The sequence below is a fragment of the Prosopis cineraria genome, unplaced genomic scaffold (assembly GCF_029017545.1).
Source record: "Prosopis cineraria cultivar Desert tree isolate PC_DT_omini unplaced genomic scaffold, ASM2901754v1 PC1663, whole genome shotgun sequence".
Taxonomy (NCBI): Eukaryota; Viridiplantae; Streptophyta; class Magnoliopsida; order Fabales; family Fabaceae; genus Prosopis; species Prosopis cineraria.
Window position 1 is genome coordinate 10,462 of NW_026556988.1, and position 18,748 is coordinate 29,209.

General features: G+C 28.0%; 2 protein-coding genes across 2 annotated transcripts; both read left to right on the top strand.

Moving 5' to 3' along the window:
* Nucleotides 1-4,749: 4,749 nt before the first annotated feature.
* LOC129300584 (probable LRR receptor-like serine/threonine-protein kinase At3g47570) lies at nt 4,750-6,600 on the top strand. Its single transcript, XM_054939154.1, has one exon. The coding sequence runs from the start codon at nt 4,750-4,752 to the stop codon at nt 6,598-6,600; it is 1,851 nt and encodes a 616-aa protein (XP_054795129.1).
* Nucleotides 6,601-7,093: 493 nt separating this feature from the next.
* LOC129300585 (receptor-like protein EIX2) lies at nt 7,094-18,717 on the top strand (the record flags this gene model as incomplete). The annotated part of the gene is made up of 3 exons (XM_054939155.1): nt 7,094-8,085; nt 18,080-18,296; nt 18,661-18,717. Coding segments are annotated over exons 1-3 (1,266 nt in total), but the record flags the coding sequence as incomplete, so codon positions are not given.
* Between the last annotated feature and the right edge of the window lie 31 nt (nt 18,718-18,748).

Genomic DNA, 18,748 nt, shown 5'->3' on the forward strand with positions numbered 1-18,748 from the left:
AAAGTAATAAAATAATTTTTATAAAACAAAGATTCAAAAAGATATCAGAAAATTCTAAAAATAACAAAATAATAATCAATTTGTATTGTTAATCAAATATAAAATAATATCTGATTTTTATAAAACTAGAATAAAATATTTTTTACAAAATATTTAAAGTTTTTGAAAATTACTTCTTTTTTAATCTTAAGTAAAGGGGTCCTTAATTAGTCTGTAATCAACTTTTTACAAAATAAACCATATTTTGTTTTTTTACTTATATCAAGAAATAGAGTGATCATAATTTCATCACCACGCTATTCAAGTTTATGAATGATACAGTTGTTAAATATCATAAGGAATATCAATCGAAAGAAAATGTCAGACTTTTCTACTCAGAAAGCCCATTCAACGTTACGACTGACTATACATGTGTGTGGCTCTTAATAATTTTCAAGCATATATGTATAGAGTGGCTAACATTAATATTCTATCATTCAGCTTTATAACGTTCAACGAAAATATATATATATGCGTGTATAATTAGACAAGAGTTTTCGCTATGTATATCGACATATTTTTCAAATCAAAATATTTAATATATAATTTAAACATGCATACTTTACATAGTTAAAAATATCTGTAAATTAAAATGGTTTGAGTGCGACTGCGAGGCAAAAAAAAAGAAATTATTGTTGAGATAAAATGATGACTTGAAGATGATTTAGAATTTTTTTTTTCTTTTTTATGCCATGGTGGATATGTTTGCTTCTTACATCATGAAAAATTATGTTAACAAGAAACTTTTTGCAATTTATATTGAAATATAATTGAATACAATCTTAAAATAAAATAAATGGAATGTAATTTAATCTTAAAAATTTAGGAAAAAATTGTGTTTAAAAATTAACATAATTTGATATTCATAATATAAATATGATCCATTATGTACTGATTTTTATCAATACTGCTCAGATTTATTATTAGGTGACTAAACTTTTAGTAAGAATGGAGTCAGCTTTACTCTTCCATAAAGTCGCTCCTCCTTTGCCCCTCTACACCCAGGAGCAAATCTAAACGATTTAGATTTAATTTTTTTATTTTTATTTTATATTTATTGAAATAAAATATTTATAAAAATTATAAAAAATGTATTGTAATAAATATGATAACCAAGCTGGACAGTTTAGATTTATATTACAAAAATAAATATTTTTAATATAACTTAATAAACATGCTCATCACCAATTTGAATAATACTGGTTTAATTTGAAAAGTCTAATTTAATATTATAATTTTTTAAAATTTTTATAAATTGACCTATTTTGATTATATAAATCTAAACTATTCAGATTGATGATCAGATTTATTATAATATTTTTTTTATTTTTATAAATGTTTTATTTTAATAAATATAAAATAAAAATAAAAAATTAAATTCAAACCGTTCAGATTAATCTGGACAATTCAGATTTGCTGCTGAGTGCAGACTGCAGAGGAGCAAAGTCGAATCCGTGTTGAATAGGCACCCCAACTTGAATGAATACGGCATGTGGGAAAATAATAGAATACTCATCCATAAATTAGATGATGGGCCATTACTTGAAAATAAAAATTAATTTGATTTTTATTTTTTACTATTTTATATTTTCTTATTTTATATATTATATATTTCAAATTAAAAATTATCTCCCGTAGTTGACGGGCACAATGATACTTATTGGTCCAAAAACAATGGTGACAATTTTTGGAATCTTCTTCTCCTTGCTATTTTTTTTATTATTATTTTGGAACCTTAGAACAGGCACGTTGATCTCACTATATACCATTATGGTCTTTTTGGAGCAATAGTTAACAAATTTTTAGTTGAATAAAAATTAAACTTACTTTTTCACTATTGCAAAGTAAATTTTATTAATTAGTTTATACTTAACAGATTCTTCAAAACACTAATAACAGCTAATGGATTATGGAATGCCAATCCCACAATATGTTGTGACTAAATATGTGACTGTTGATTTGTCTCTAAGAATAATGGCTTACATTAACTTCCTATCTCCTTCATAATTCCATCGATCACTTTCTTTTCCTAACTTTTTTAAGTTTTCCATAAAAGAATAGTAAATAAAAGACATTGTTCATCATTTGGATTAGGTATAATTAAATGAATTTTTTCTACTTGGAAAGCTCATTCCACATGTTAATTATGACGACCAACTATATAGGTTTATGTGTGGCTCTTAATAAGTCTTCAATCAACTTATTAAAAAGAGACCATAATTTATTTATTTTTTTTAAAAAAAAAACTCATCACAATCATAAATGTATAGAATCTCGCTCGCATTAACATATCTATCATCCAACTTTTACATGTTCAATGAGAATATATATATATATATATATAATCAGGCAATAATTTTTGGTGTGTATTAGAAGATGCGTCAAGCTATTAAAGTTTGTGAATGGAACAGTTCTTATAATTTGATTTAATATATTGAGCATGTTTTCCATGTGTTCAAAATAAAAAGGGGGATAAAAGAATTATTGCCGCAAGCTATTTAAATGTTGATGAAACTAGTTTATTTTGGCACATTTTTACAATAAAAAGAATTAATATACAATTTGAACAACTTTTATAATAGATAAATATCCTTAAAATAAAAGTGGTTTGAGTGCATGCATGATAAAAAAGAAATTATTGTTCAGATAAAAGGATGCCTTAAAAAGGATGATATAGAAGTTTTTTCCCATTTTTTATGGCATGAATATGTTTGCTTCGTACGTTATGAAAAATTAAGTTAACAAGAAACTTTTTACAATGTATATTGATATATAACTGAATATACTCTTAAAACAAAAGAAATCGAATATAATTTAGTCCTAAAATTTATGACAAAAATGTTGTTTGATAAATGATAATTTTATATATTTTTATCCTTTTAATTTAGACTTTTAAATATTTATTTGAGGCTGTTTAAGTTTACTTGAATATTATTTGATTTTATTAGCCAATCTTTAATTTTGAGATTTTAACTAACTAAATCTTAAATTTTAAAATATAAATGATATCTTTGACATTTTTGCTGCTATTTAATTTTATTTTATTTGTGCAAATTTTCTAAATTAAATTTAGAAGATATTAATGAAGATTATTTTGGATATAAGAGTATGGACATACTTGAAGATTAAGCTAAAAATCAAATTTTAAAAACTTTATTTTAATTATTTATGTTTTTTTGGGTCTTCTAATGTAGTTTTCATTTAGAGTTATTAATAATAGTTTTGTTATTTTCATCAAATTATTGGGTTTTATATTTGTTATTGGACGCACATGAGGTCACGCATGACTTTTAGCATAGAAAAAGAGCACGTGGACGAATAGCTGTTTATCTTCTTCTTTCCTTCAATTTTCTTGAGCCATGGCTTCTCATTTTCTGATGCAGTGCTGTTTGATTTTTAGAGTTATGAAGAACTAATTTTTTTGATGTGATCAATTACAAACTATGACCTTAAATTTTAATCAAAGTCTTTAATATTTAGAAAAGAATTTATTTTAGATTTATTTCGATTTGCTCTTCTTCTCTTAACCTCTAAATTTTATACTTTAATTGCTATTGCTGATTAAAATAGCTTTATTGTATGATTTTTGTGTTATATATTTTATCTGAGGTTTTGTTTGTTATAAACAATTGATATAGTAACATATATAAGAGTAATTTAGCCTAACTTGAATGATTACTCATACTTTATTTCTAGTGTGGTTAATATAGAAATGGTTGTTAAGTTGTGGGTTATGAAAGATTTCAATTGATCCAAGTTCAATTTCTTATTTAATTCTTAAATGATAAATTGAGAAATATATAATAAAATCAAAATAAAAAAGTTAAATAAATTTAATTTATTTTGTGGATGAGGAAGATTAAGTTTAGAAGAGGGGTTGTAATTGATTGGGTTGCTTTTTCTTGATAATTTTTTCAGTTGCATTTACTTTATTTATTTAATTTTAATTTAGTTTTTTTAAATTAATTTTTTCATACAAAATCCTCCCACTATTTAGCTTTTTATAATCTCAATTTGAGTAGTTAATTTATTGACTCTTAAAGAAATGATTTAGATTGCACTTTATTGTAAAATTTAGTTTTTATTAATTTTAAAATATAAATGATATCTTTGACATTTTTGCTACTATTTAATTTTATTTTATTTGTGCAAATTTTCTAAATCAAATTTAGAAGATATTAATGAAGATTATTTTGGATATAAGAGTATGGGCATACTTGAAGATTAAGCTAAGAATCAAATTTTAAAAACTTTATTTTAATTATTTATGCTTTTTTGGGTCTTCTAATGTAGTTTTCATTTAGAGTTATTAAGAATAGTTTTGTTATTTTCAACAGTAGTGTCATTATTTAAAAAGTAACATCTTTTGATAGCATTCATTAATTAAAAGGATGATTATTGGATATTAATTGAGCGATACATTCATATAGTCATAGATAATCAGGTTAAAAGAAAGAAAGAAAGAAATAGGAAAAATACTTCGTTTGCAACAAATAAACAAAATTAAAATTTGTTGTTTTGAGCCAAATAATTATTAGTTTTTTTAGAAAAAATTGTGATGAGCGACATGAATTTTTGTCAAGTGAGACCCACAAAGGTTGACAAGTGACATTATAAATACTGGATCTTCTTCCAAGAATTTATGTCCATGAAAGCATCCACCATTAGCTCCGAAAATTTGAGAGCGACAAAAGTCTGCCTGACGTTGTCATGATGGATGGTTCCTGCAATAAAAATATTGTTGTGCTTGGTTTTCTTTGGTTGCTTACCTTATCAAATGTTGATTTATGCATTTGCAGTGCATCCTCTCAAGCTCAATGCCTTCCAAGTGAGCGAGAGGCCTTGCTTAAGCTGAATCATCGTCTTTCAGATACTTCAAACAGGCTTGCCTCTTGGTCTCCCCATGAAATTAATTGTTGCAACTGGGAGTTCGTTGTTTGCAGCAACATCACAGGCCACATTCTTGAGCTTCACCTCACAACTCCTTCAGAGTTATATGAGACATCAAAGTTTGGTGGTGAGTTACATTCTTCTGTGCTTGATTTGAAGGATTTGAATTACCTAGACTTGAGTGGCAATGATTTTGGATATATGCAAATTCCTACTTTTCTTGGTTCAATGGCTAGCTTGACACATCTTAACCTATCTCATGTTAGGTTTAGTGGAAGCATTCCTCTTCATTTATGGAATCTTTCCAATTTGATCTATCTTGACCTTGGAGGTAATCATTTTGAAGGAAATATTCCTCATCAAATTGGAAGTCTCTTCAATTTAATCTATCTTGACCTTGGAAATAATTATGATCTCAATGGAAGCATTCCTCATCAAATTGGAAATCTCTCCAATTTGCTCCATCTTGGCCTTAGATATAATGATTTCAGCGGAAGCATTCCTCAAGAAATTGGAAACCTCTCGAATCTAAACTATCTTCAACTCCAAGGTTCTCTACAGTCTTCCATGGATAGAGATGTATTCTCAACATCTATTGAAAATCTTCATTGGCTTTCTACTCTATCTTCTCTCCAATATCTTGAGCTCATTCATGTAAACCTATCCAATACCTTTGATTGGTTACAGGTTCTAGATTCACTTCCCACCTTGAGAGAATTGCATTTGTCAGGCTGTGATTTTAATAATCATTTTCAACCATCCAACTCAAACTTCTCATCTTTAATTGTCCTTAGTATTTCTGGTTGGTACTTTGGCAGTTCATTGATCCCAAAATGGATATTTCAATTGAAAAATTTGGTTCATCTTCAATTATATGATAATGGTTTTCCAGGTTCCATCCCAAATGGCATTCAAAACTTAACACTCCTTCAACATCTTGATTTGTCCCAAAATCGGTTCAACACTTCCATCCCCGATTGGTTATACAGTTTTAGTCATTTAAAGTCTCTCATTCTCTTTTATAACTATTTGGTTAGCACAATTTCTAGTAACATTGGAAACTTGACTTCTCTTGTTACCCTTGATTTGAGTGATAATCTTTTAGAAGAGCTAATTCCAATTTTAATGGGAAATCTTTGCAACTTGAAAACATTGTCTTTCTCAAGCAATAAGCTCAACCAACAAATTTCTAAAATATTAAAAATCCTTTCTGGATGTGCTTCACAAGCATTGGAAATTTTTTATATGGCTGGTGCTAGATTATCTGGCCATCTCACTAACCAGATTGATCTTTTCAAAAATCTTATTGAACTTGATCTCTCTTTCAACTCCATTCAATGTCCCATACATGGCTCATTGGGAAATCTTGCATCTCTAAAGTACCTTAATCTAGGTAATAATTCCATTAAAGGAGAACTTCCTAGCTCCTTAGGAAATCTTACATCTTTGATATGTCTTTCTCTTCACGACAATGCTATTCATGGTGCATTTCCTAGCTGGTTGGGAAATTTAACATCATTAATGCTTCTTGATCTCACAAACAATCAACTTGATGGAAATCCTTTTGAAATTCTAGGATCACTCTCTAAACTGAATGGCCTTTATTTGGGACAAAATCTCTTTCAAGGAGTCATCAAAGAAGCCCACCTTGTTAATTTTACCCAATTGTGAATATTCTTATCATCAAAAAATCAATTCACTTTACAAGTAGGTCCAAATTGGAGTCCTCCTTTTTAGCTCATGCAGAGTTTAAGTTTGGCCTCTTGGAATTTAGGTCCCCACTTTCCTTCATGGATTCAATCACTAAACCATCTTTATTTTTTGGACATCTCGGATACAAAGATTTTTGATTCTCTTCCAACTTGGTTTTGGGACACAATAGGCAATAATGTTGAGTATTTGAATCTCTCTCACAATCATATTGAAGGAGAGCTTTCGAATATGCGAAGAAACACAACTTTTCCCCATGTTGTTGATCTAAGCTCAAATAAGTTACATGGCCAATTACCATATACACCACAAAATCTAGTGTACATAGACCTTTCAAGCAATTGGTTCAGGATCGATTGCTCATTTCTTGTGTCATAAACAAGAGGAGACAAGATTCTTAAATTTTCTTAATTTGGCATCAAATAATTTATCAGGTAAAATACCTGATTGCTGGATGACATGGCGACATCTTCAAACAGTGAACTTAGAGAACAACAATTTCATTGGGATCTTAAACATATCCATAGGATCCTTTCCTTGGTTGGAAACATTGAACCTTCGCAATAATAATCTTTTTGGAAACTTTCCTACCTTTTTAAAGAACACGAGCAACTTAGTTTCCTTGGATTTAGGAATGAATCAATTTTCAGAAAGGATTCCATCATGGGTTGGACAAAGGTTGTCAAATTTGAGGATTCTTGTTCTTAGATCGAACAAATTCTGTGGTCCAATTCCACGTCAACTTTGTGGCATGAGTGTTTTACAAATTTTGGACCTTGCACAAAATGAATTGACAGGACAAATACCAAAATGTGTCAAGCATTTGAGTGCTATGTTGGTGATTAATAGTAGTTTAGAGTCATCCATTTCTTTTCCAGACATGTATGCCGATTCACTATTGATAGTTGAAGAGCTAGTATTGAAAGGAAGAGTTTATGTTTACAGCACCATCCTTGGTCTTATCATCAGCATGGACTTTTCATGTAATGAATTATCTGGAGTGATACTGACAGAAATCACAGCACTTAAGGGACTCCATTTTTTGAACCTTTCAAATAACCTTTTTATTGGCCAAATTCCTCAAAACATTGGCAATATGAAATCATTGGAGTCTATGGATTTTTCAAGAAATCATCTTTCAGGTGAAATCCCGTCGAGCATGTCTGAATTAAGCTTTCTAAGCTTCCTAGATTTGTCTTACAATAATTTGAAGGGGAAAATTCCAACAGGGACCCAATTGCAAAGCTTTGAAGCATCAAATTTTGCTGGCAATGATTTGTGTGGTCCTCCGCTCACCATCAATTGTACATCAAACGGCTCTAATGGCAAACACCAAGAAGTTGACCATGTGAATGGAATTAATTGGTTCTTTGTGAGCATGGCATTTGGATTTATTGTGGGATTTTGGGCTGTGGTGGGTCCTTTGCCCTTTAGTAGGTCGTGGAGGTATGTTTATTTCAAATTCATCAATAACATGTGGTACAAATTGCAATCTTGTTGGTACTGGTGAGAAAGCTAAGGCAAACTTGGACTTGGAAAGTTGGTGTCTTTAGAAGATCAGCGGTTTATCTATCTTGTAATCATATTATATATGCTCTTCAATGATGAGATAATTGATATAAATAAATTCTTTGACAGGTATTGTTTAATTGAACTATGGATATTGCATCATTGTATAACGTATTCCATGTGATGAATGAGTCTTTTTCCAATAGATGCATTAAAGATAACACCAAAGGAAACACATTTATGTATTTATTTCATAAATTACCTTTTAAGAATTAACATGAATTTATAAAAGGCTCCAAACCTAAATTATTAATGCATTTATGAACAATTTCGTGATCTCCAATCTAACATCTGTATAATAATGAAACCAAATCTATTCAATGCATTAGCCTTGAGTAAGCAATACTACATCTCACAAACCAGTAACTGTGCAAATGCACAATAATGATCACGTGGTTTCAAAAAGAATTTAATTTACTAATAGAGGCTGATCCAATTGATAAGGATTTGTCCATAACTCACAAGGTTGTGAGTTTGAATCCCACTGCGTGAAGATCTAAGATCAATCCGCATATATTGAACTAAACATAACACACTCTGATCTGGGCCTTTTTGATGTATCACTCCACATTCTCTAGAATTGGTTTGATGGTTGTCCATGGCAACTAATGGAGAGAAAATTAATTTCATTCATGTATTATAATTTTATTAAATTCGTTCTTAAATATCTATTATAATTCTCACGAGTTAAAGCTGATAACTTTTTGACCAAACAAAGTCGATAACTTTAAAAAACTTTGCTTGTAACATTCTTATTTTATCTGGTGTGTTTATTTTTGTTATAGTTGAGTCTATTAAGAATTAGTATGATAGAAAATCTGAAATATGATGGTAATAATTTCAGATATTCCCTGTAACCACAAATCTACGCAGCAACTATCCATAAGATAAAAATAGTTGAGAGAAAATATTTTTATCGAATCATAACTAAATTCAATATCTTTGATCTTTCTAAGTTATTTGAGTTTTTAAGTTCTTTTATCACAAATTTAAAAAAATCACAGTGCTTGAATATAACCTTTCATTGAATTTTATGATTTATATATATATATATATATATATATATTGTTTGCCCTTATTGACGGACACAAAAGTAATAAGTCAATAACAAAAGACTTTAAAAACAATTTATTTGGCATTAAAAAACCATGTTTGTAATTTTGACGTTTTTAATGTTCATGACGATAATGAGTCAATTACGAAAGACTTTACAATGTTAGATTATGACAACAACAAAATTTTCCGCAGCGCGTAATTTAATAATTTCTTTTCTCCAAATAAAAATAAATAGTATTTTTCATTAACAATTCTTGCGTGAAAAAAATTAAATGTTCGGACAAAATTAATAGCAAAAGAAGTTGGAAAGCCCCTTCTACACGTTGTGACGAATTATGAGGCTCTCAATTAATCTCTAATCATCTTCTTAGGTACGAACATCTTTAGAATATTGATAACGAATCTTATGAAAAATTTTCTGCAATCACAACGCAATTTTTTAAGTTGAATGACTATACAATTAGATGCCTCTTTTTAATTATATTCAAAAGAATGGAAAAGATGAGTGAGTAATTTTACAATGAATACTAATAATATATATATATATATATAGTACAAAGTGGATAAAAGAATAATTTTGGCCAGCTACTTACATGTTAAGATGAAATCAATATTATGATGGCATATTCTTAAAATAAGATTAATTAAAGAATCGAATATATAATTTGAATATCTCTTATAATAGAAAAACAATATATAATCAAATACAGGCGGGATTTCTTTGCTATTCTTACATGGAGGTTTTTCATGAAAAAATTTGGGCCCTATATACGAATGAAAATAAGATTACTCTTATTCATAAAAATTATATAAATATCATTCATTGTGTCCTAATTTATGAATATTGCTCATTTTTAGTATGTGACTAATTAGCTTTAATGTTTTATGAAATAGACATCCCAACTTGCATGGATACAGCATTTGAGAAAATAACAGAGTTATCAATTAGATGATGGGCCTTTATTCTAACCACCAATACACAAATTATCATTTAGCCTGGCTTCAAGAAAAATTAATTTGATTTTTTTAAAAAAATGTTTTTTGTTTTTATATTTTTCTTACTTTATACATTATTTGTTCGATCAACCTTTTAAAGTTTTTCTTTTATTGAAAAGTTTCAAAAATTATGGTGCATGGAGTAAATTTCCACAAAATTTTATGATTTTATTTATATGTATATGTAACAAGTCCAGCACAAAAGACTAAAAAAAATTGAATTACAACTAAAAAAGGAATTTGCAACTTTGCCATTTTTAACACGCACGTAAATAACATGTTAATTAGGACAGATTTTACAAGATTGGATTATGGCGACAAAAAAACTTTCTACAGCACATACTTGTACACTTTTTCTCCTTGGAATGCCCATTCCACACACTGTGAAATTCCAACTACATTGGCACTCTCATTTTTTTCCCAAATCCATATTCATATTTTATAATTTCTTTATAATTTTAAATTTTCTCTAAATTCTAACCATTTGAAATTCCAACTATACTGGCACTCTCATTTTTTTTCATGTTTTTATTTTTGATACTTTTGTTACTCTTACATCTCCTCTCTTTCTTTTCTGCGTCTCTCACTAGTTTAAAAATAAAGTTAAGCTCGTCAATTTTTAACCTTCCGTTTCTGCTTCAAATATTATTAGCTTGTCTCTTTTTTATCTTTAAAATTTTATACACTATTCAAATAAAATATTTTAAATGCACGGATTTTAAAAGTGATATTTTAAATTTAAAATTCAATTTCATCCATCCAAACACTAACTATAATTTATATTGAAAATTAATGATGATTTGGAGTACCTTTAATTTTCGTGGAGCTATATGATTTTACATATACGTTCTGTTGTTGATATGCACAAGCGCTTTAAGACAATGATCAAAGACTTGGAAAAAAAAAAGGGAAAATAAAACAGAGGTCCCACACAAGAATTAAAATTGCTAAAATGTCCCACAAAATGTAAAAATAATATTCTGAAGACCCATGGATTGTAATTGTAAATAAGTTTTTCTAACTTTATCTTTCATCTCCTTCAATTTTCTTAGGTCACCTTCGCTGCCTTCTGGTGCTTGAAGCTTTCATTATTCTTTCCTTTTCTCTTGTAGCCTGCACTATGAACTCTTGGCTACTCTACTGTATCGATTTTGAGAAAATATATATATTCATTGATTATTTGTTTGCTGTTTGTTTTTGTTAATTCATTTTATTATTTTTCGGCTTGCTAATGCTTCCGCAAGACATCCCATTCCATTCCCACGCTTGCCTCTGAGCCCGCCAAACGCTAGCTGCCAGACGTCGTGTCTTCCTCGGTGGTGGCCTTAGAAAGAAGGAGATGACGGAAGATGAAAGGTAGAGTAAGTAAGGGCATTTTGGTAAATGCACATAAAAGCTTATTTACAATTAAAGCTCATGGACTTTAAAATTATTTTCACATTTCGTGCAACTTTTTGACTATTAGAGTTATTGTATGGAACCTCTGTATGATTTTCCCTATAATTTTTTTTAATTACACATAAAAAAGAACTCAACTTTGCCGTTTGTAACATGTAAGAAGATAATAAGTCATGAAAGACGTTAAAAAGTTAGATTATGAGTATAAAAGAATTTTTCATGACATATAATTTAACAACTCATTAGTCTCATTCATTTACTATTCAAATGTGGAAATTTTGAAAGTTGGGACCAAAGTACTAGCAAATGGATGGAGAAATATCAAGTTGCGACTAATTATATGACTGTTAATTAGTCTTTAGTCATCTTGTTTCGAGCAAACATGTATAGAATGGTCCAAAAAGATTTGAGATGAATTTTTTCCTTAGAATTTTGTTTTCTTTCTACTTTATTTTCTGGTAACTAGTGCAATATAAATCACAATGCTTGAATGTAACCTATCATTGGATTCTATGATTGTGTGTGTATTCCCTCCGTTTTTATATATAAAAGAAAAAATATCACTTATTATTTTGTTTTTTTATAAGCAAAATTGCATATCTCAATAAGCATTTATTACAATTTTTTTGAACTACCCCTCATAAAATATAATTTTCATTCACGATAAATAATTAAGGAAGTCTTATTTTGATTCTATACAAGGGTATTTTAGTCTATACAAATGTTATAGTTAATCAATTTTTTTAAAATGTGAAATACAATTATTCTCGCTTATATATATATAAACAAAGGGAGTATATGTTTACCTTTATTGAAGGGCATAAAAGTAATAAGTCAATGACAAAACACTTCAAAAACAATACATTTATGAACTTAGAATATTTTGTTTGTATTAATTTTGTAGTTTTTAATGCGCATGACCATAATGAGTAAATTATGAAAGACTTTACAACGTTAGATTATGACAACAAAATAATTTTCCACGGCATGTAATTTAACAATTTATTTTTTCAAATAATAATAAATAGTATCTTTCATTAACATCATGTGTGGAGAATTTAAATATTTGGACAAAAGTATAACACGGATGGATATATATATCACAAAAATAATAGAAAAAGAAGTTGGAAAGCCAATTCCACACGTTGTGACTACTTATGAGGCTGTGACTTAGTCTTTGATCAACTTCTTGAATACAAACATGTATAGAGTGCCCCCACCTTAAAAATAAATTTCCTCTTATATGTATAAAATTTATATAAATATCATTTATTATGTTCTAATTTTCATTTCTCATATTTAAAAGTTGACAAAACTTTTAATAAAAATGCCGTGTTGAATTGTCATTGCTCTAACAACTAATGCACAATATAATAACGAATTAATGATCATGTGGCTCCAAAAAGAACTAATTTGATTTTTATTATTTTTTTCGTTTTTATTCCTATCTTAATTTATACATTATATAGTTGATCAACCTTTTAAATTCCTTTCATTTGTTACAAATTTATGTATAGCTATATTGGCGGCCTAGTGCGTGCCCACTTTGTTAACCAATGTTGTTTTATAATCCTACTTTGAATAATAGTATTTACCTCATCTTGCTGAAAAAAATGGACCATCATATCACGGTCATTAACTAATTAAAGGCTAAAGTATATATTTAGTCCTTTAACTTTACATAATGTTTTATTTTAACTCCTAAACTTTATAAAGTGTTTTTTAGTTCCTTAAATTTGCAGTAAATATATTCTCATATTCTTAAGCGTTTATTACCTTCTTGTTTTTGCAGTAAATGTCTAGCAATCTGATCTTTTTTTTAAAAAAAAATTTAACCATGAAGAGGTTTGATTTGGCTATCAAATGGTTTGTGTGCGTGGGCTTTTGGGGGGGGGGTTAAGATATAAATCATGTTTTTGAAATTGTTTGTCATCATTGATATAGACACAATTAGAAAATTAGAAGCAAGTCCAAGGGTGCAACAAAGGCCTTGGCAGAGCTATATTGTGAGTAATTTGATCAGTCTTTTAAGGGTGTGTTGGGATACATGAGGATTTGGATTTTGATTTCAACCCAATCTCTCATTTAGATACATAAAAATGTCTATGAATTTGGATCCATGTTTTATTTTAACTTCTTTGTAATTTTAAATTTTTTTTAGACCTTATTTATTTGAAATTTCAACTACTTAGGCCATCTCATTTTTATTGTTGAGGCCTCTGTTACACTTGCCTTTCTTCTCTCATGTCTCACCAATTAAAAATAGAGTTAAACTTGTTATTCTAAATCTTCTATTTTTGCTTTGAATATTAGCTTGTTTTTCTCATATCTTGAAATTATTTACATTATACAAAAAAAAGGATTTTAAATGTGATGTTTTTAATCTAAAATTAAAATTTAAACTTATCAATTCAAACACTATCTATAGTTATATTATACTTGCAGTAACATTTTGTGGAGTTGTATGATTTTATGGTTATTCAGGAGCACAAGAGTATTAAGTCAACGATCAAAGACTTTAAAAAGTAGAATTAAGCATAAAAAAGAATTTAACTTTGGCGTTTATAACAAGCACAAAAATAATAAGTCAATTACGATAAAAGACTTCATAGAGTTAGATTATGACTATAAAAGAATGTTCTCCAACACATACTTTAACAACTTCTTTTCTTTAAATAATAAATAGTCTCATTCGTTTACTATTCAAGTTTGGGAAATTTGAATTTTGGGACCAAAGTAATAGGAAAAGGATGGGAAATATCAAAATGATTTGAGAAGAATTTTCTCCTTTGGAATGCCCATTCCACAAGTTGTGACTAATTATATGGCTCTTAATTTGTCCTTAGTCTACTTCTTACAAGCAAGCCTGTCTAGAATGGTCCACAATGATTAATTGAGATGAATTTTCTTTTTTCTTTTTTATTTATTTGCTAGTAAATTGTGCAATTCCCACATACATTTTACTCTCTAAATGATTATTGATAATGTAGATGTGTTTATGATATTTGGCGAGGTACTTCAATGTTATGTTGAAATTATTTGTATTTTGGCATATTTTTAAAGTAAAAGGATTGACTACATAATTTGAACATCCTTTATAACAAGGAAAATTTTTCTTTATATCTAAATAGGATTTGTTTGTTACCCTTACATCGAAGGTCTTTAAGGAAAAAAATCATTTGGACTTGATCGATGAAAATAAATTTCCTTTCCATTACATAAAAAAATATATAAATATAATTTCTTATGTTTTATTTTTATTGCTCTTTTCATTAATTAGGTGCCTATATTTTTTCACATGCAACATGCATGACAGAGGACCAAACCATAACATGCCATTATTCTAATCAGTAATACATAATAACTACTAATGATCAAGTGTCTTCGAAAAGAATTAAATAGATTTTCTTAAAAACAAATTCTTAACTTATGTAAGAGACTGTTCATTGTTTGAAGGAAGAAAATAATTAGAGAAGAATTTTTTACTTGGAAAGCCCATTCCACACTTCAATCCAAAAAAGGAAGCTCATTCCACACGTAATTATATGTCTGACAATATATATAGATATATGTATATGGCACTTAGACTTGTTTGTTTAAACTTTTATACAAAAAAATTAATTATTCTTTTTTTAAAAAATTATTTTATAATTTCTATCTAAAATTTTGAATATAATCAGAATATGAAAAGAAACAAATTTTTTTAACATTTTAAGAATCTAATTTAAATAGTTTTAAAAATAATGTAATATGATATATGAGATAGAATGTCATACAAACGCATTGATACATAAAAATATCATTAAATTTTTAAATGATTAAATAAAAAAAATATTTTTAAACAAAAATTCACAAATCTAAGAATAATTAAATAATAATCACTTTTTATTATTATAATCATATATAAAATTTTGTACTTTATATAAAATCAAAAAAAATATTTTTTAATAAAATATCTACTCCTTTTAACCTTAAAAAAAGTTCCTTAATCAGTCTTTAATCCTTTTTTATGACAAGAAATAGATGTGAGCTTGATATTATTTATAGAGCTGGTAATTCAAATTTAGTTTGGCAAAATGATAATTTTTTTAATGTTTGGGCCTCTTCAAGCAAATGGGCCTGATTTGGGCTTAGTTCAAATACCTTAATAAAAATTATATTTTTAAAAATATATAAAATGTAATAAAATTTAAGTAATTTTTTAAGTTGAAGGTCATTTTATAATAATGTAATAAATATTTAAGTGCATTACTATAGATATTTTTTAAAAATTAAAAATATTTATATTTTCATATTTTTATTATTTTTAATTTATAAGACATTCAAAATAATATTTAAAATATATTTTTTTATTAATTTTATATTTTAAGGACCATATATTGTTTAAAAAAATTTTGAATCCTATACATTGTTTAAGTATCCAAAATACATATTTTACATTTTTTTATAATAAAATAATTAATTTTAAAGCACAAAATTTAATAAAAAAATAATTTCAAAAATAAAATTTAAAATTTGGGCTACTCGAAGCCAAAACAACCAGAAGAAATTTGGGTTGGACTTAACTATTTAGGATTTTTAAAGAGTCAGCCCTATCCGGATTCAAGTCTATTTGTGACTTGCCGGAATTGCCAACATTAATTATTAAGAAATATCCAATCCTCTGATTGAGTTATTATTGCTATAAGCTTGTCGTTAGCTACCCAGCACTGTTGTTGAGCGATTTAAATATTTTGAAATACTAGATATTTGTAAATTTTTTTTGAAATTTATCATTTAAAGAAAGAAGGAAAAAATTTTATATTTTATAAAAAATAATGAAATAATAAAATAACATTGAAAAAGAAAAAACTTGACATTCCTGTCAGTCACATGACCTGATATTCATTAGCAACTTCCTGGACCTTTCCTCATGTGTCAAACAAAACATATTACGAAACTACTAATAGCTTTTCCTTTTATCTATCTCTCCTTTTATTCCTTATTCTATAAAGTTAAAAATGATACCTGGAGACGATTAATATATTATTTGAATCGTAACTATTGTTTATATAAGAATAAAACTGTCAGGCTTAGAATAATTATGGTGCTATGTTTCTTTTCTTTGTACTGCTTTGTATTGAATTTAAGTTTTTTTTTTGTTTTGTTGTTTTTTTATTTTTATTTTGTTCGTTGTATTTTATTTATCTTTGTAAAGTTTATGATTTTTCATGATATTTTATGGTTCTGCAAAAAAAAGAAAGAAAAGAAAAGCATGTACCCAATACTAGTTAGATTGGGTGACACTGATTAATTAATTAATGCTCTTTAAGTAAAATATTCATCCTATTTAAAATGTTTATCATCACGTTATTCAGTTGTGTGAAGGGTACAGTACAGTTGTTAATTGTGACAAGGAATATCAATCAAACAAGACTTTTCTGAGTAGAAAGCCCGTTCCACACGTTAATTATGACTGACTACATATATATATATATATTATATATATATTGTTTGTGGGGGGCTCTTTATTAATTTTGTTTTTAGGAAAAAAAATCATCACAAAAAAAAGAAGGATGGCTGAAATTAACATTCTATCATTCAACTTTATAATGTTCAATGAGAATATATATGTATATAGTCTATAAAAAAAAGAATATATATATATATAGTTAGACAAGATTTTCGGTGTGCATATGACACATTTTTTAAATCAAAAGTTTTTAATATATAATTTAAACATCTTTTATAATATATAAAAATATTCTTAAATTAAAACGGTTGAGTGCAAGGCAAAAAAGAAATCAATGTTCAGATAAATAAATGATGATTTAAAGATTATTTACAAGTTTTTTTCCCTTTTTTATGGCATGGTGGATATGTTTGCTTATTACATTATGAAAAATTATGCAACAAGAAATTTTTGCAATGAATATGGAAATATAACTGAATAGAATCTTAAAACAAAATAAATCAAATATAATTTAATCTTAAAATTTTTGGCAAGAATGTTGTTTTAAAATTAACATAATTTGATATTCATTTAAGAAAGTGATTATTGAATATCAATTGAGCCACTGACTCATATATCCGATCAGGCTTAAAAAATGAGAGAAAGAAATAGGAAAATACTTCTTTTGCAACAAACACACAAAATTAAAATTGTTTTTTGGAGCCAATATATATATTTAAAAAATTATGATGATCCACGTGAATTTATGTCCAATGAAACCCACAAAGATCCACAAGTGACATTATATATACACAGCTCTCTTCTTTTGAGAATTGTATTGCCTTGAAAGTATCCATGACAAGATCATAACATTTGTGAGCGAAAAACCTTGATTGATGTTGTCAGGATGGATGGTTCCTGCAATATTAATGTTCTATTTATTTTTCTTTGGTTGCTTACCTTAGCAAATGTTGATTTATGCATTTCCAGTGCAACCTTTGAGGCTCAGTGCATTCCGAGTGAGCGAGAGGCCTTGCTTAAGCTGAAGCATCATCTCTCAGATCCTTCAAACAAGCTTGCTTCTGGTCTCCCTATGGAATTAATTGTTGCAACTGGGAGTTCGTTGTTTGCAGCAACATCACAGGCCACATTCTTGAGCTTCACCTCACAACTCCTTCAGAGTTATATGAGACATCAAAGTTTGGTGGTGAGTTACATTCTTCTGTGCTTGATTTGAAGCATTTGAATTACCTAGACTTGAGTGGTAATGATTTTGGTGATATGCAAATTCCTGCTTTCTTGGTTCAATGGCTAGCTTGACATATCTTAACCTGTCTCATGCTTGGTTTGTTGGAAGCAGCCCCTCTTCATTTATGGAATCTTTCCAATTTGATCTATCTTGACCTGGGAGGCAATTTTTTTGAAGGAAGTATTCCTCATCAAATTGGAAGTCTCTTCAATTTAATCTATCTTAACCTTGGAAATAATTATGATCCCAATGGAAGCATTCCTCATCAAATTGGAAATCTCTCCAATTTGCTCCATCTTGGCCTTGGATATAATGATTTCAGCGGAAGCATCCTCAAGAAATTAGAAACCTCTCGAATCTAACTATCTTCAACTCCAAGGTTCTCTACAATCTTCCATGGATAGAGATGT